The following is a 19,876-nucleotide window of genomic DNA, read 5'->3' as shown; positions in this document are numbered from 1 at the left end:
GGCTGGTGACACAAGGCTAATGGCCATGTTGGAGCAGTGGTAACGTGGGAAAACAGTGGCTTTTCTTTTCTTTCTCATCCACCACTACAGCCAAAGGACATACGCCACAGGTCAGAATCGATGGGTGGAACAGTGAAGTGTTCCCAGAGATGTGAGAGGTCAGGATCAAACAGGGGGTGCATGTATTTATCCTGATTCACACTATACGTGTGTGGTGTGAAATGGAAAATGTTTTTTTTTGCATATCTCACTCCCCCTGAGACACCCTCGGAGAGTGGAGTCACAGCCAGGGATCAGCCATTATTGATGGCAACCCTGGAGTAATTTGGTGCCTTGCTTAAGGGTAGATCAACAGATTTTTCACCTAGTCGGTTATTGGCCCAACACTTTCACCGCTTGGCTACTTGCCGGGGGCTTTCATTGTGTATTAGCCTAATTTTGGGGTTCCCATGAGAGCTTTGTGAGAGAGAGGGAGAGGGTGTACTACGATGCCTGCGAGAGTAATGTAGCATATATCAGACCTCTTCAAGTGTTGAAGGGGAAGAATTCACACATACATGAAATTAAACATTTTTTATAATTTCGCTACCATCAGGCATGGTGTTTCAAGGCCATCATACAGAACACTATTTCATGGACCTAGGCACTTCAACACAACATTGTTTGAGCCATTATTCAGCCTGATGTGTGCAAGCTGCAACTAACTGACAATAATCCTTCTCTCTGTGGTCAGAAAGCATCAACAAAAGGACAGACAAAAATGTGAGGAATGTGGGGAATAAAAAGAAAGGCAGAAAACTTGCTGTTCATGATACATTTATTTCTGAGGATTGGGTGGTGTGTGTGTGTGTGTGTGTGTGTGTGTGTGTGTGTGTGTGTGTGTGTTTCTCGAGTCCTGAGGTTGACACATGGCATTGAGGCAGATGTATGCACAGCCTGGCGGGGATATGACTGGAACAGGGAAAAATACACAAACACAATGCTAACAAGAGACCACAAGCTTTTATCTTTCTAATGAAAGAGAAGAAAAAGTTGAAAACATACGGATAGAAAATGTGATAGTTGTACTTCATGTATTGGCAAAATCATTAGTAGTAATAGGAAATTGATGGAGGTAGAAAAATAACAGCTCTGCCCTCATTTAATACAATTCAAACAGCCTCATGCAGGGTTATTATTCAACGTCTATATTTATGTTCTGTTTTCTTGAGAGAAAATTAACTCTGCACAATCAATTTATCAATTTTGTCGTTGTTGTGAAAACAGCAGTATTAAAAAAAATGTACAGCTGGGAAGTGGAAATGCCTTCATTATCTATGGGGGACGGGAGAGTTTCCCAGTGCCACTATGGCTTCCTTATCCATGCCATGGAAAGACAAACACTACATTACTTTATGCACACCTAATGAGGCATGATGATTCTGGGGCTATCGGTCGACCATCACAGAAAAACCAAAAGCTCTAACTCTAATCTCTTCCTCATTTAGGTCCATTAGTCCAGAATAGATTTGACATCATTCCTTGGTTTAATAATTAACTGTTTATGAAATGTTATGACATTGGTGATCTATGAGCCAAAGTTTAATAATGCTCCAAATAGCAGAAAAGATTCACATTGCAGTACCTCACCTACCTCCCAGTGAAAACAATAGTAAAATATTAAAGCTGCTTTCTGTTAGGAGAGTGAACCTGCATGCTGTGATTGTCTATGAATACATGTCAGGATTTGTCATGAACAATTAAAATCATTCAAGGGATTTATGGTGACATGGTCATGGAAACACAAGTAAATATGGGATACAAAGTACCGTACATTGAAAACAGGTGATTCCACACAGGTGTGGATCCAGAGTTAATTAAGAAATTAACATCCCATCATGCTTAGGGTAAAACGTATAAAAACGCCCAGTTGCTCATTATTTTGGCCACCATGGTTAGAAGAAGAGATCTCAGTGACTTTGAAAGAGGGGTCTCAAAGGAGCATAGGGGGGTTTAAAGGGTGTGTGTATGTGTCTCAGTCACCAGATCTCAACCCAATTGAACACTTATGGGAGATTCTAGAGCCGCGCAGCGTTGTCCACCACCATCAACAAAACACCAAACGATGGAACTTCTCGTGGAAGAATCGTGTGGCATCCCTCCAACAGAGTTCCAGACACTTGTAAAATCTATGCCAAGGCACATTGAAGCTGTTCTGGTGGTATCGTGGTGGCCTAATGCTCTATTAACACACTTTACACGGGTGTTTCCTTTATTAGGGCAGTTACCTATATATCTTTAATTATGTTGTCACTCACATCTGCATTTGACATTACACATTAATTTCCTGCAAACCACATTGACTTTCATCAGTAGTTTCAGAGTCTGATAACTATAGAGATATGATAGAGGTGAGGGATAGAGGTGATTTTCCAAGCATGGAAATGAAGGAGTTTTTGGACACATGATTGACAGTTCACATGGCACACAGGTGTAGACGCACATGGTCTCTTCCACACAGCCAGCTAGTGCGTCATACAACACAATCTTGGAGAGGCGAGGTCGAGAGTAAAGAGCAAAGGTCTGCTATATCATTTATATGACCCCAGTATCGACTTCTCCAAGCAGACAGTGGAATTTAGTCACCGGATGATGAACAATGAAATACGCAACTCTGACATCAGTCAACCATTGATTACGAATATACTGAAAGAGATTGCTCTGGGACTGATATCATGACACATTTAACCTTTGTGTGACTGTTATGCCTTCACTATGACAGATGGTGGCTTCAATGCAGTGGTCATATACAGAGAGCCATTGAGTAGATGGGAGTTATTAGTCTGTCTATACTATAGCAGATTATGTTACAGACTGGTGTGAAGAGAAGACTGGTGGCTCCGGCAGGGAGCGCGTATCGATCGGAGCAGGCAGCTCCGTGATAAGTATAGTTTCAGCCCACGACCGCCAATCCTGCTTCGATCTCTGGGCAGCGTCCACTCCCCCTTTCTCTTTGTTTCCCCCCCCCTCTGCTTGGCCAGATGGTGCCAGGGCTCAGGCGAACGGGAGCTTTTGAGGGCCAAGATCCAAAAATAGATGAGAAAACATGGAGAAGTATATGAGTAAAACAACTGCTTGAGGCAGATGCTTTTAAAATACAGGAACTACCCACTGACCCATCTGTTGTGAGGAAATTCCAATGAGGGTGCATCACAAAAAGCTCTAGATCTTTGCCTTGAACCATCCCCCAAGATAGACACCATAGATCATCCCAAAACACCCTCAAGGCATCAGTCAACCTGACAGGAAACAAAGTCTGTTCGATCGATTTTCATATCCTTATTTTTTTATTTTTTTTTATTGTTCATTGTGGCTAGACATGACACACAAAACTGTCGTTGACATCTAGCAGACCTGGTACATAGAACAACCTTTAGACTGTGGAGACCATAAGCAAGGCAGCAGACAACGCTGTGGCATCCCACGATACATCTGTGACACAAAGCATATGTTAAGGTTCTGGTGAATTTATGCAAAAGCTGAACACAGACATAAACAAAACACAAGCCTCCAAGAGCAAGGTAATAATAAATCAAGGTTTACTTCAATTCAGTCATTATTAAGGCCAGCTCGGATGTGGTAATTTAAGCATCTCCTTCGCTAACAGCATGTAAAATAAAAAACTGAAATTCATCAGTTGTCCTTTTTTCAGCCAACAATTTTTTTTCTACTCATTTCAAAATTACAAACATCTTTTTTTTTTAATGTAAATAATATTACCATACAGAAAACCTTCCACTATGACAACTGGATGCACTTTCTGTTGTGTTTGTACTGTGGTGTCTCTCTCCTGTGTGGTACAGTAACCTACTCTTACAGTACGTGTTACAGTAACCTACTCTTACAGTACGTGTTACAGTAACCTACTCTTACAGTACGTGTTACAGTAACCTACTCTTACAGTACGTGTTACAGTAACCTACTCTTACAGTACGTGTTACAGTAACCTACTCTTACAGTATGTGACGTTCCTTGGTGCTGTCTCCGCCCTGGAGGCGGGCACTGGTAGTGTTCAGTCAGTCAGATGCAGATGGACTCTGTCCGCCAGAGATCTTCCGGCGGATGCTAGCCTGGACAGCTGGCTGGGATAAAAGCTCCTTTATGTCCTGTAGTTTCTGAGACGGACACTGGTTCTGTGTGTGAAGGTGCTTCCCAACCAGGCCTGCTGCATCAACCAGCCTCTTCTACAGGGGACAAACAAAACACACAAACAAACTAACAGACACCCAATGTGATCCTCATCGTCGGTAGGTCAACCTTTTTGGCTGTGTTTTCATTAGATTTTAAAAAGCAGATTTTTACCATAGGTAGGACATGGGACCCACTCTTCATTTACCCTTCACGTTTTAACCACATACAGCACAGATGAGACAGGATCACGTAAACATAGTTCCCAGCATATTTTCTAACTGCATAGTCCAGCTCAATTCCCTTGGTCTCAAGTTTTTGAGTTGCAGTTAATTTTGTAGTGATGTTTTAGCTTTAGTAGAAAGACGGTGATTGTCTTTGCACTGACCGCACCTTGCAGAGGGCCGAGGTTTAGCCCAACCTAACCTCAGGTCCCAGATCAGTCTGTAGTGTGTGTCGTGACACGTCAGCTCCACTCTGAATGTTGGGGCGACCTTTGGCAGCCAATAAATCAGAACAGCAATTTCCTTCAAAAGGGAAACACTTTACAGGAGGAAAGAATGAAGGTCCAAACTAGTCAGACAGTTGGACAGACAGACACGACAGGGGCTTGTGTGGAGGGAGACTGCTGAGAGTAGTGGGTGACAGAGTTAAAGATACACAAAAAGCTGCATAGGGATTCCACAATCAATTCAGTGTCCTGCTCCAAAAAAACTCCTTCCTTGTCTAGTAAAACCACTCAACTGCCTATTGGCTCCTGGGCTGGTTGACTGCCTGAGTTCCTGCCTGGGCTGGTTAGTGTCCAGTGCTGGCTGGGGGAAATTGTCTGTGGTCACTTGCTGCTGGCGCTGGTGTCAGTGGTGGTAGTGTTGACAGTGTTACTGTTGAGGTTGTCTGAGGGCCGCGCCAGGTCAGATGACGCGGCCCCGTTGTGCTGAGTCTCATCCATGAACTGCTGCACGGCCCGCAGCACGGCGTCCTCCACCAGCCTCTTACTCAGACTCACCAGCTCCTCATCGTCAGGCTCCGGACCCCTCTTCACACCTACACAACCAACGACACCACAACAGCTAGCATCACTACTACACCCTGTCACCACTCACACCATGCAGCCTAGCAACTCTGAGCTACATGACCTTTACCCTATTCCAGCTCAGTGTCATGTTCTGTCAACACAACAAGAGCCCCTTGGTTAAAGGCTCTTCAAGGCTCAAAGTTCAGTGATGGTAAGCTCATACAGTGTCAATTAAGCACATTCCCAGAGGAGTACAATTCACATTTTGAGCACTTAAGTGATTAAGGTAAGCTATGAATTTACTGTGGCTATAGTTTTAGGAGAAATATGCTGTGCCTGCAGTACAGTTCTCTTGTTAGCTACTGTATCAGTGACAGTCTGCCAGTATTAAAGTATGTTCGAGTTGGAGGGTGCATTAGAGTGACAGGGGATTTGGCATTGACAGTGAGAACACTGAGAAGCGGAGGCTAAAACAGGACAAACACTGGTGTCATCCTTCCACGCTCTCGCTCCAGTATGGTTTAGAGTCAAACCGTCTGCTAGTTACACAAGAACATGTCAAAAGGAGGAAGTCCGGGAGAGTACAGTGCTTTTAAATGAAATGGTGCTTTGGGACTCAGAGAGCCCACTGAGAGACAGAGACACACGTACTTGTCCGAGCAGCCCGAGGCCCACTCTGAAAAAGATCTGCAAGACAAACAATAGCCGTTTAGCAATAGAACAGTACTTCAACACAAATCAGACTCCATTTCCCACAATCAGGGGAGGTTGTGTGGCGATTAGCCTATTCTTTATTTTGATTGGCCATACACATTTTGATTGATTGAGAGCATACCTTGAATGCAGTACTGAATGATAGGTTTGGTGAATTTCAACACTCAGTGATTTAGGAATCTCACACATTTGATTTCTGTGGTGTTTTATGGTCTTGTACTCAGAGGACCACTGTGTTACAGAATCAAGTAATCTGATTAAGAAAGGTTCATAAGTGTATTTCTCTCAGAGATGAGTCTGTCTCCAAAGACATTTAATGAATACTTACAGCAGAGGGGGAGAAATAAATAGCTTTCTTTACATGGCAAAGTAATGCCCTTTATTCTACCTTACAGTATGTAGATTAGAATAAAGCGTGGGCTGCTTTACGAGTAACACACGGAGAAGTGGATTTCAAAAGTGTGATGAAAAACATAACTCAATCAAGGCAGGAGTGCACTTTGTACCACGGAAGTCCACAGAACACAATGTGAGAGAGTATGCAGTACATAGAAGGGCGTGCATACATCCACAGAACTAGATACTAGCAATTCTATGTCTGCATTTGCCACGTGAAGAGGGGGGAAACTCACAGAAAAGACAGACGCCTTATGGGTTGACAGACACCAAACCTGAACATCGTAGACTAGAGAGACTCTCTCGCTCTCCCACTCCAACGACAACAGTGAGCAGCGTGAAGGTAAACTCTATTCCATTAGTTAGTGCTGTGGCTCAGAGAGAACTTTACGAGAGCACTAAACGCTACATCCACACCTATAATAATACAGGAGAGATCAGGCTGACAGATTAAGAGCTGGCCAGCAGGGTGTACCTGAGAGACAACGCGAAGTGGTTCACCTTTTGTATTGGACTGAGAAAAAAGGGAAGCCAAAACCCAGACTAGCATGGGTAGTAGTCATGGTGATAGCATTAGAATGATTTTGAGAGTATTAAACTATGCAAGTATCGAACAGCAGTCTCTCTCTCTCTCCGTGTCTACTCCACTCGTGGCCAGACATTTCATCAGACGTGTTATCAAACGGGGCGGTAGGTAGCTGGTTCTAATCCCCGAGCCGACCAGGGGGAAAAAACTATGTCGATGTGCCCTTGAGCAAGGCACTTAAACCTAATTGCTCCTGTAAGTCGCTCTGGATAAGAGCGTCTGCTAAGTGACTAAAATGTAAACGTGGGTGGTTTTCCTCCATCCCTGGAAGGGGGAGTGGTGCGGTGGAGTCTGCTTGGAGGTATTTCCTGAGGAAACGGCAGCTCCATTAGGGAGATCCTGAGAGAACTCCTAAACCACCAGGTCATCTGAGGGAAATGAGGCGAGGGAGGATCTTTTTTAGCTCTGCTCGCTCTCTGCTGTGCGCACACACACACACACACACACACACACACACACACACACACACACACACACACACACACACACACACACACACACACACACACACACACACACACACACACACACACACACACAGCACCTCGTCAACCAGCACACTAGACTGAATCTCATGGATAATGGATAAGCCACATTCCAAAACAAAAATGAGTATTCACAACACAGCAACTAGGATATCCTCCAACAAGATAAAGTGATGCATCAAATGAGCCCATACAGTGTGTGTGTGTGTGTGTGTGTGTGTGAGTGTGAGTGAGTGAAAGTCATTGCATGCTGAGCCTAGCGCTTCTGGACCTTCTGCAGTCCTACATCACAGGGCGCGTGTCTCTCCGTCACCATAGGGACCTGGTGCTGGTGGCATGACAAGGTTGCCATTGGGTCCCAGCTCCAATCTGTCCTTGGACGGGGTTAGAATAGGCCGTGCGTATGTGTTTTTCCATGACTGCGTGTGTGTGTGTGTGTCTGTGTGCATGCACATGTGGCTGCATAAAAGCAGACCGACAGGAGTGCAGACAGGCAGCAACAACACAGCACGCTCTGCCAGTCATGCATCTTACTCATCAGACACACAAGCAGGAATGTGCTGCACACCTCAGGCTGACATGATGCCATAGCAAGAGAACAATCAAGTGTTCTCTTCCAATTGTGGATACAGATCACAATGAAGCCTCTGCTTGAATCACTAAAACTAACTAGCACTGTATGTGTCTGAGTGTGTTCTGAGGCCCTCGTCCTGTCTTTTATAACGACACTGGGAATACCAGGCAGACAGATCAGCTTTAGCTGGTTACAACTACCAGCCCTCCCCTCCCCCCTCCACCCCACCATGCTGCCTTTTAAAATTACAAAGCTATTATTTAGCACTGTTGGGGTTGTCAGATGCTCAGGGCTCACAGTTTGTGCCCGTGGAAGAACAGACGGTCTCCCTTTTCCGTGGAAAACACAGACACCCTTTCACAGTATTCACACAGCCAGCCAGCAGCCAAACAAGGACACGCTCCTCGCGCCCAGCTGTGCTCACGAGGCGTGGTGACAACACAATCACATCGCCCAACAAGCATCTGACCTCTCATGACAAACCTCTTCACCCTTCTCTCTTTCTTCCCCTCCCTCCCTATCCCTCTAGTTTCCCTCTCACTCCTACTCGCTCTCTCTCTCCCCCCACCTAGCTAGAATTAAAAGTAGGGCAAACATGCTCTCAGAAAAAGGCAGCTCTCTGATTGCAGTGTTTCAACAGAGAAAAGGCCCCCATCGAGTTGGAGACAGAGAAACAATGCAGAGAGAAAATCCTGCCAAATTAAAAAAGACTAGCTCTGCCAGACTGGCAAGAGCTTTGGACGGATTTATAATAGAGAAATGAAAAATAAATTTTTTGGCAGCATGGGAGCTTCCAGTGCTGAGTGTGCTGCATTGCCAATTGTTGGAGAGGCTGTTGGCACATAGCAGCTCCAGAAAAAGACACGGGCACTTTGACAGACAGCCCCAAGTTCAGATATCAGTACACTGGTGACAGAGACAGGAGCACGCACGTTTATGGCATGTGCACGTCGTTTATAGTGGACTATAAACTCTTCCGCAATGCTAAGATAAGACCCAAGGTGCAAATACAAGTACACACACAAAAGCACATACTTACCCACACACACACGATACAAACACAATAATGGACACTCGGATACAAACACACATTCTCACAGAGACATACACTAAAATGATGAGCCCCTTTATCCCATAGATCTGAGTCCCAGCCACAAGCAAACCAGAAGACAGAAAGACCACCCACACCCAAAGACTTACGGATCTTCTCCTCTGCTCGGGAGAAGGGAAAGCAACACAACTGCCCCATAGCCGCACCGCTCCTCTGCCCCCCGTCTCTCTCTGTCTTTACCCCCTCTCTCTATCGCTCTCTGCTCTACCCCGCTGCAAACAGATGAGTAGTAAAATCCAGCACGGCTTCCACACTGCCTGAGACGGAGTGAGTGAACGAGGGAGTCAACTGAGAGGGTGAAGGCTGCGTTCACTCTGTGACAAAAAGGGGAGGGGTGTGTGAGTGTGTGGAAAGGGAGGGGGTTACTCAAGCTCCCCCCTCTTCCCTTTCGCTGCCTTGGATAACTGCTTTGGAATGGCCGGCAGCTGACTGCCACAGCTGTGTGTGTGTATGTATATGTGCGTGGTCTCCGAAAGAGGTGCCAGTTTTGACTATAGGTACAACTGTCCCAGCTCCCCGGTTAGACAACGTAGGATGACCAGCGGGAGACAGATTTTCATCTTAATACCACGCTCAAGACAGACAGCATTGAAACAGGAAGTAATGGTGGAAGTGGTTGTATCGTCAGCGATGCGCTATCACACAGTTGGGAAGTCCAGGTTGGAGGATTGTCCTTGTAGGAAGGCTCCTCCAGTGGTGAGTTGTGTTGAAGTGGTGCAAAGTTCTTCTGACCGGTTGTCTCTCTGCATCTCCTTGTTCAACTAAAGCACTGACTGTGTTGGGGGTTTGAGATCCTCACCAAGTACAGCCTGTGATTGGGATGACCAGGTCAGATGACTCTAGCCAGGGAAGAGTGTTCTGGAAGGACCCATGGCAACCCCCTAGCTATGGAGTAGCCCGGACCAGAGGTGTCCAAAAGTTTGTGTCTAACTCCCAGGACCAGAGAGAGGGTTTTCTACAAGACCATGGTTATTCATCTTGCCAGCTACTCGACATTCCACACAAAGATGAGCGATCATAAGGAACTAAATGAGAGGCTAATAATACAAAGCTGTGCAAGCTCTATGACTTTCCCTCACAGCTGGCAACTACTGTTACCATTTAATGAGTTAACCTACAGGTCAAAAAGATACATTAAAAAGCAATCAGATCTGAGATCAAAATGTCAACGTGCAACAGAATGCAGTAAGTGAAAATCCAATCATCCTTTTCTACAATTCAATATTTGAACAATTGTAATTGCTTTTAGAGAGTAGCTTTCTACTAAGAATAGAAAAAAATGATGTCAGGCAGAGAGCCAGCGCATACAGGGCCATTGGATTTCTTCACATTTTATTGTATTACAAAGTGACATTAAAAAGGATTTGTCATTTTTTTGTCAACGAACCACACAAAATAGTATGTCATATCAAAGTGGAAGAAAAGTTATTATTTTTTTAAAGATAAATGAAAAATAAAACACTTTAGATAAGTATTCACCTCCCTGAGTTAATATATGTTGGAAACAACTTTGGCAGCGATTACAACTGTGAGTCTTTTTGGGTAAGTCTCATAAGACCGTTGCACACCTGTATTGGGCAATATTTTCCCAGTCACAACTGGTACTTGGTCACTCAGGAACATTCACTGTCTTCTTGCTAAGAAACTCCAGTGTAGATTTGGCTTTGTGTTGTAGGTCATTGTCCTGCTGAAAAGGTGAATTCCTCTTCCAGAGTCCGGTGTAAAGCAGGCTGAAGCAGGTTTTCCTCTAGGATTTTGCCTGTGCTTAGCTCCATCCCCTTTCTTCTCATCATGAAAAACTCCCCAGTCTTTGCCAATGTCAAGCATACCCATACCATGATGCAGCCACCACCATGCCTGAAAATAAGGAGGCAGTTATTTCAGTGATGTGTTGTGTTTGGATTTGTACCAAACATAAGGCTTTGCATTTAGGCCAAAAAGTGTCTTCCTTTGCCATGTTTTTTTTCTTCAGTATTACTTTAGTGCCTTGTTGCATACATATGCATGTTATGGAATATTCTGCATATTTGTATTCTTCTTTTCACAATTCGGTCATTATTGTAGAGTCACTACAATGTTGATCCATCCTCAGTTCTCTCCAATCACAGCCATTGAACTCTAAAGCTGTTTTAAAATCACCGATGGCCTCATGGTGACATCCCTGAGCAGTTTCCTTCCTGTCCTGCAGCTCAGTTCAGAAGGACGACTGCATCTTTGATGTGTCTAGGTGGTTTAATACATCATCCACAGCATAATTATTAACTTGACCATGCTTGAAGATATTCAATGTCTGATTTGTTATTGTTACCCATCTACCAAACACATACCTTCTTTATGAGGCTTTCAAAAAGCTCCTAGGTCTTTGTAGTTGAATCTGTCCTTGAAATTCAATATTTGACTGAGGGACCTTACAGATGTTGTATGTATGGGGGACAGAGGAAGGGGTAGTCATTCAAAATTAATGTCAACCCCTATTATTTCACACAGAGTGAGTCCATAAAACTTGTGATTTGTTAAACCAAGTTTTACTTCTGAACTAATTTAGGCTTGCCTAAACAAAATGGGGTGAATACTTAAAGCACTGTATAGGCCTAGCTAGAGTTAATGATATGAATAAACACCATCTCCGATGACCACTTCACTATTAAGTAGTGGAAAAATGTGTAGAGTGAGTCAACGCAGTCTAAAAGCCGAACTGCCAGAGAAACTCCGACTACTAGTGATGCGCGGGTTGACTTATAACCCCACAGCCCCCACAGTTATATCCACGGGGCGGGCGGGTTTAGGGTCATGACATATTGAGTGGATGAAGGGTGGGTGGGCGGATTAAATAAAGAGAAAACAATACATTTTTAAAAAATCCATAAGTGTATCATTCTTGTGCAATTTATATCTATAGGCTACATTGAGGTTTTTCCTTTCATTATTTTTAGGCTATCTGCCATGAGTGCGTAAGCCTAAGCTTTAGGGCCTAACTGTACGTGCGCCAAATAGCCGACATGCCAATCGCCAAATGCTTTTGTGGACAATGTCGGAGTTTAATTCAATAAGAGAAAAGCTGTGAAAAGCAGAGTTGAAAATAAAAGGGAAGATCCAGAAAAGCCATGTTTGGGAAAGATTTGGTGAAGTGGTAAAAGAGGATGATAGCAGTGCGATGATTGTGAGGCACTATAGAAATTCAACAGGCGCAAGACAGGGAGGGGACGTCAAATAGGCTGTAGCCTACTGTTAACATGGGTTAAATGGAAACTCTGGACACTGACTGTAGGTCTATAACCTCTCAAGTAGCCTTAATATTAACTCCTGCAGAATGAATCATTTCTTGCAGTAAAATGATACACCAAATATACATTTTGACCAGGGAACAGGGGGAGAAATATGATTTTAAATAAAAAGAATATGTTATTGGTCACATGCGCCGAATACAACTGGTGTAGACTTCACCATGAAATGCTTACTTACGAGCCCATTCCCAACAATGCAGAGTTCAAAAGTAAGAACAATATTTTCTAAATAAAAAAAGAAAATAGTAACACAATAAAATAACAATGAGGCTGTATACAAAGAGAACCAGTAACGAGTCAACGTGCAGGGGTACCAGGTGAGGTAATGCAGTATGTACATGTTAGAAGTGACTAGGCAATCAGGATATACTGTATACTTGTCTGTCTGTGTGTGTGTGTGTGTGTGTGTGTGTGTGTGTGTGTGTGTGTGTGTGTGTGTGTGTGTGTGTGTGTGTGGCATCAATATGCATGTGTGTGAGCATGTATGTAGGAGTGTGTGTGTGTGTGGGAGTGCCAGTGTAGTATGTGTGAGTTTGCATAGAGTTTCTTTCTTTGAGAGGATCTTGAGAGAATGAGAATGTGCAATTAGGTGCTATATTTATCAGCATCTTTAAAGCTGATTTTATTTCAACCACATAAAATATGCATTCAAGCCAAACTGAAATCTTAACATTTTGGGTCGTTTTTACAGCTTTCTATTTTCTTACAACTGGCCAAACTGATGTCATTTAGAACATTTTTACAGAAAATGTTTCCTGTTTAAAAAAACAAAACAATTATTACATTTTCTCAATGGTCCCTAAATGTCTTTGCTCCGCGAAAGAAGCAGAGATGACAGAGAAAAATGTACCGATGTCAACTACAGTAGATAGAAGCATTCATTCTATCGATTTATGACATTCTGGTGAGAAAGGGTTTTATTTAGCCTCCTAATGACAAAAGAGAAGCTGAATGTATCTAATTATAGAAAAGTTGACTAACAAATAGCTGATGAAAATGTTGGATATTCTAGGCAGAAACCGATCTAAATCAGGACCCTTGTAGCAGTCCACTCGTAAGGACAAAGATTCAGCAGGAGGCAGGTAGGTCGAGCTGTAAATGGTGGTTGAATTTATTTACACAGTGATGAATTTACAAATACAATATTCACATCCCTATTAAAATTTAGTCAATAAGTATTCATCCACTTTTTTTATGGCAAGCCTTAATAAGTTGCATGGATTCATTCTGTGTTCAATAGCGGTTAACATTATTTTTTTAATGATTACCCCATCTCTGTACCCCCACACATATGATCTGTAAGGTCCCTCAATCGAGTAGTGAATATCAAGCACAAATTCACCACAAAGACCAGGGAGGTTTTTCAATGCCTCGCAAATGTTCTAAATTATACATTTAACCTTTATTTAACTGGGCAAGTCAGTTAAGAACAAATTCTTATTTACAATGATGGCCTACACCGGCCAAACCCGAACGACGCTAGGGCCAATTGTACGCCGCCCTATGGGACTCCCAATCACGGCTGGTTGTGATACTGGCTGGAATAAAACCAGGGTGTCTGTAGTGACGCCTCTAGCACTGAGATGCAGTGCCTTAGACCACTGCACCACTCGGGAGCCCCAAAGGGCACTGATTGGTATTTAAAAAGCATACGCTGAATATCCCTTTGAGCATGGTGAAGTTATTAACTAGGCTTTGGATGGTGTATCAATACACCCAGTCACTAAAGAGCTATTGACGTCCTTCCTAACGCAGTTGCCAGAGAGGAAGGAAACTGCTCAGGGATTTCATCATGAGGCCAAGACAGTTACAGAGTTTAATGGATGTGATAGGAGAAAAATTAGGATGGATCACCTTTGCCGAGTCATGTGAAATCCATAGATTAGGGACTAATTTATTTATTTCAACAGGCTTCAAATCTATGGCAAGATCTGAAAATGGCTTTCTAGCAATGATCAACAACCAACTTCACAGAACTTGAAGAATTAAAAAAATAATACAAATTTGCAAATATTGTACAATCCAGGTGTGCAAAGCTATATAATCAAGATACACAGAGTGTACAAAACATTAAGAACTCATGCTCTTTCCATGACAGACTGGACAGATGAATTCAGGTGAAAGCTATGATCCCTTATTAATGTCACTTGTTAAATCCACCTCAATCAGTGTAGATGAAGGGGAGGAAACAGGTTAAAGAAGGATTTTTACCTTGAGACATGGATTGTGTGTGTGCCATTCAGAGGGTGAATTGGCAAGACAAAAGATTTAAGTGCCTTTGAATTAAGTATGGTAGTAGGTTCAGGTGCACCGGGTTGTCAAGAACTGCAATGTTGCTGGGTTTTTCACTCAACAGTTTCCCGTGTGCATCAAGAATGGTCCACCACCTAAAGAACATCCAGCCAACTTCACACAACTGTGGGAAGCATTGAAGTCAATGTGGGCCAGCATCCCAGTGGAACGCTTTCGACACCTTGTAGAGTCATACCTCCGAAGAATTGAGACTGTTCTGAGGGGGGGGGGGGGGGGGGTTGCAACTCAATATTAGGAAGGTGTTCTTAATGTTTTGTACACTCTGTGTATATTTAGACAGGGAATTGATCCAGAATGACAAACAACGAGCAAACAATTAATAGCCTGTGCAAAGTGTTCCGTTACAGCCATATTCTAAAATGGATTAAATAGTTTTTTTCCCCGATCACTCTACACACAATACCCCATAATTTCAAAGCAAAAATAGGTATAATATTTTTGTAAATTAATATCCTGTTTCAATTGATCATTCTTGAGATGTTTCTACAACTTGATTGGAGTCCACCTGAGGTAAATTCAATTGATTGGACTTGATTTGGAATGGCACACACACCTATCTATATAAAGGTCCCACAGTTGACAGTGCATGTCAGAGCAAAAACCAAGCCATGAGGTCAAAGGAATTGTCCGTAGAGCTCTGAAACAGGATTGTGTCGAGGCACAGATCTGGGGAAGGGTACCAAAAAATGTCTACAGCATTGAAGTTCTCCAAGACACAGTGGCCTCCACCATTCTTGAATGTAAGACGTTTGGAACCACAAAGACTCTTGGTCAGGGAGGTAACCAAGAATCCGATGGTCACTCTGACAGAGTTCCTCTGTGGAGACGGGAGAACCTTCCAGAAGGCCAACCATCTCTTCAGCACTCTACCAATCAGCCCTTTATGGTGGAGTGGCCAGATGGAAGCAAATCCTCAGTAAAAGGCACATGACAGCTCGCTTGGAGTTTGCCAAAAGGCACTTAAAGGACTCTCAGACCATGAGAAACAAGATTCTCTGGTCTGATGAAACAAAGATTGAACTCTGGCCTGAATGCCAAGCATCACGTCTGGAGGAAACATGGCACCATCCCTAAGGTGAAGCATGGTGGTGGCAGCATCATGCTGTGGGGATGTTTTTCAGCGGCAGGGACTGGGAGACTAGTCAGGATCGAGGGAAAGATGAACGCAGCAAAGTACAGAGAGATCCTTGAGGAACACCTGCTCCAGAGCGCTCAGAACCTCAGACTGGGGCGAAGGTTCACCATCAGGACAACGACCCAATGCACACAGCCAAAACAACGCAGGAGTGGCTTTCGGGACAAGTCTCTGAATGTCCTTGGGTGGCCGAGCCAGAGCCTGGACTTGAACCCGATCAAACATCTCTGGAAGGACCAGCTGTGAAGCTAAACTCCCCATCCAACCTGAAAGAGCTTGAGAGGATCTGCAGAGAAGAATGGGAGAAACTCCCCCAAATACAGGTGTTTCATGCTTGTAACGTCATACCCAAGAAGACTTGAGGCTGTCATCGCTGCCAAAGGTGCTTCCACAAAAAGTATTGACTAAAGGGTCTGAATACTTATGTAAATGTGATATCAGTTTAAAAAAAATGTGTTTTGGCTTTGTCATTATGGGGTATTGTCTGTAGATTGATGAGGATTTTTTAAAATTAAATCAACTTTAGAATAAATCGCTGTAACGTAAAAAGTCAAGGGGTCTTAATACTTTCCGAATGCACTGTGTGTCTGTCTGTCTATATATATAATTTTTATTTTATTTATTTATTTTTTCATGGACCCCTGCAGTACCTCCGTGGACCACTTGGTGAAATCCCCTGGGTTAGCTACAGTAGAAGTAATAGCATGACTACATTTTGTAAACAATCTCATCAACGATGACCACTCATTATTAGTTTGGCTGCTACGCAAAAAAATGTGACGACAACATTAAAAATGCTCAATAAAGAAGTGAAATATGGAGCCAAACTGCCAGAGAACTGACTACATCTCCATGTTAAAGCAGTAGAGTGTAAAGACAGCCAGGAGCATTCAGATGAAGTAAGGGTTGACAGAGCATGTTTATGTTATGACCCAGTTGGCACACACTGCTCTGCTCTGACCCCACTGGCCCAGGTCCTCCTCTCACCCACCATCCAAGGCACACCAGACAGCAGCGCTTGTGAAATACTATGTCAGGGTGACTACCGTCCTCTCCTCGCTTCTACTTAACCCTCGAAATACGAGATTCAATTAGCAGCTAACTCTGGGCTGATGCTATTCAAAGCTGCTGTGGCAGTCTTTGGCCAGACTGGATGGATTGGTAGAGCATGAACGTACGCATGCACACATCTCGGTGTGCAGAAAGACTATGAACTAGATGTACCAGGCAACATTCCTGTTGCTCTCCTAGCCTTGGCCATGACAGCGTGACGCCTGCTTAGATCTCAATGACATAGAACTGCTCTCTGGACGTCAGCACTGTTAGATGTCAGAAAGACAGACCGACATAACGTTATCCGTCTGTCTGTCTATGGACCTTGTCTAGATGACTGTGCTGATATCAGACACAGCTCTGTTATTGTTTTTCAGGTAATAAACATTGATAACATCAGAGCTATTTTAGAGCTCTGTCAGCGTGACCATCGGGTTCTTGGTCAACTCCCTGACCAAGGCCCTTCTCCCCCGACTGCTCAGTTTGGATGGTCGGCCAGCTCTAGGAAGAGCCTTGGTGATTCCAAACTTCTTCCATTTAAGAATGATGGAGGCCACTGTGTTCTTTGGGACCTTCAATGCTGCAGACATTTTTTGGTACCCTTCCCCAGATCTGTGCCTAAACACAATCCTGTCTCGAAGCTCTACAGACAATTCCTTCAACCTCAGTTTTTGCTCTGACATGCACTGTCAACTGTGGGACCTTATATAGACACAGGTGTGTGCGCCTTTCTGAATCATGTCCAATCAATTGCATTTATCATAGGTGGACTCAATCAAGTTGTAGAAACATCAAGTATGATCATTGGAAACAGGATGCATCCGAGTCTCAATTTCAGGTCTCACAGCAAAGGGTCTGAATACTTAAATAAGGTGTTTTTTATTTTTAATAAATAGATACAATTTCGAAAAACCTGTTTTCACTTTGTCATTATGGGGTATTGTGTGTTTTTTTTATTTAACATTTTAAAATAAGGCTGTAATGTAACAAAATGTGGGAAAAAGGAAGGGGCCTGTATACTTTCCGAATGCACTGTATGTTTTTACAGTTGAAGCCGGAAGTTTACATACACTTAGGTTGGAGTAATTAAAACTCGTTTTTCAATCACTCCACAAATTTCTTGTTAACAAACTATAGTTTTGGCAAGTTGGTTAGGACATCTACTTTGTGCATGACAAGTAATTTTTCCAACAATTGTTTACCGACAGATTTTTTCAGATTATTTCACTTATCTCACTGTATCACAATTCCAGTGGGTCACAAGTTTACATACAACGCCTGAAGGTACCACGTTCATCTGTACAAACAATAGTACGCAACACCATGGGACCACGCAGCCGTCATACCGCTCAGGAAGAAGACGCGTTCTGTCTCCTAGAGATTAATGCACTTTGGTGCAAAAAGTGCAAATCAATCCCAGAACAACAGCAAAGGACCTTGTGAAGATGCTGGAGGAAACAGGTACAAAAGTATCTATATCCACAGTAAAACGAGTCCTATATCAACATAACCTGAAAAGCTGCTCAGCAAGGAAGAAGCCACGGCTCGAAAACCGCCATAAAAAAGCCAGACTACGGTTTGCAACTGCACATGGGGACAAAGATCGTACTTTTTGGAGAAATGTCCTCTGGTCTGATGAAACAAAAATAGAACTGTTTGGCCATAATGACCATCGTTATGTTTGGAGGAAAAAGGGGGAGGCTTGCAAGCCAAAGAACAGCATCCCAACCGTGAAGCACGGGGGTGGCAGCATCATGTTGTGGGGTTGCTTTTCTGCAGGAGGGACTGGTGCAATTCACAAAATAGATGGCATCATGAGGTAGGAAAATTATGTGGATATATTGAAGCAACATCTCAAGACATCAGTCAGGTAGTTAAAGCTTGGTCGCAAATGGGTCTTCCAAATGGACAATGACCCCAAGCATACTTCCAAAATTGTGGCAAAATGGCATAAGAACAACAAAGTCAAGGTATTGGAGTGGCCATCACAAAACCCTGACCTCAATCCTATTTGTGGGCAGAACTGAAAAAGCGTGTGCGAGCGAGGAGGCCTACAAACCTGACTCAGTTACACCAGCTCTGTCAGGAGGAATGGGCCAAAATTCACCCAATTTATCGTGGGAAGCTTGTGGAAGGCTACCCGAAACGTTTGACCAAAGTTAAACAATTTAAAGGCAATGCTACCAAATACTAATTGAGTGTATGTAAAGTTCTGACCCACTGTGAATGTGATGATAGAAATAAAAGCTGATTTGAATCCTTCTCTCTACTATTATTCTGACATTTCACATTCTTAAAATAAAGTGGTGATCCTAACTGACCTAAGACTGGGAATTTTACTAGGATTAAATGTCAGGAATTGTGAAAAATGGAGTTTAAATGTATTTGGCTAGGGTGCATGTAAACTTCCGACTTCAACTGTATCTCTCTCTATACAGTATATTATATCTACCTATATTCACACTACCGGTGAAAAGTTTTAAACCCTTCAATGAGTATTCTTTCTTTATTTTTACTATTTTCTAAGTATGAAACTATGAAATAACACATAGAATCGTGTAGTTTTTTTATTTGTAATAAATGTGCCAAAAAAAAACAACAAAACTGTTTTGCTTTGTCATTAAGTGGTATTGTGTGTAGATTGTTGAGATCTTATTATTTTGTTTACATACATTTTAGAATAAGGCTGTAACATAACAAAATGTGGAAAAAGTCAAGGGGTCTGAATACTTTCCGAAGGCACTGTATACCAAAGCATGTGGACACCCCTTCACATCCGTTGCTGACAGGTGTATGAAAATCGAGCACCGCCATGCAATCTCCATAGACAAACACCAACAGTAGAATACCCTTACTGGAGAGCTCAGTGACTTTCAACATGGCACAGTCATAGGATGCCACCTTTCCAACAAGTCAGTTTGTGAAATTTCTGTCCTGCTAGAGCTGCTGTTTCCATGGCCGAGCAGCCACACACAAGCCTAAGATCACCATGCGCAATGCCAAGTGCCGGTGGAGTGGTGTAAAGCTTGCTGCCATTGGACTC

At 43.2% G+C, this 19,876-nt stretch overlaps 1 protein-coding gene across 9 annotated transcripts in view; it reads right to left on the bottom strand.

The window, feature by feature from the left end:
- Positions 1-3,303: 3,303 nt before the first annotated feature.
- The window catches only part of akap7 (A-kinase anchoring protein 7), a 51,922-nt gene continuing 35,349 nt past the window's right edge, over positions 3,304-19,876 (bottom strand). For 5 of the 9 annotated variants that reach the window (XM_014205097.3, XM_014205094.3, XM_082976838.1 and 2 more), the window contains one exon: positions 3,304-5,211. In XM_014205097.3, the coding sequence (XP_014060572.1) occupies positions 5,000-5,211 (212 nt within the window). In that variant the 3' untranslated portion in view covers positions 3,304-4,999. Of the gene's footprint in view, positions 5,212-10,329; positions 10,906-19,876 lie in introns of those variants that run through there. The other 4 variants (XR_014392704.1, XR_014392703.1, XR_001329273.3 and 1 more) reach the window with 4 other exon arrangements.

The sequence above is a fragment of the Salmo salar genome, chromosome 06 (assembly GCF_965601325.2).
Source record: "Salmo salar chromosome 06, fSalSal1, whole genome shotgun sequence".
Classification (NCBI taxonomy): Eukaryota; Metazoa; Chordata; class Actinopteri; order Salmoniformes; family Salmonidae; genus Salmo; species Salmo salar.
This window is presented reverse-complemented; position numbering and strand designations above follow the sequence as displayed.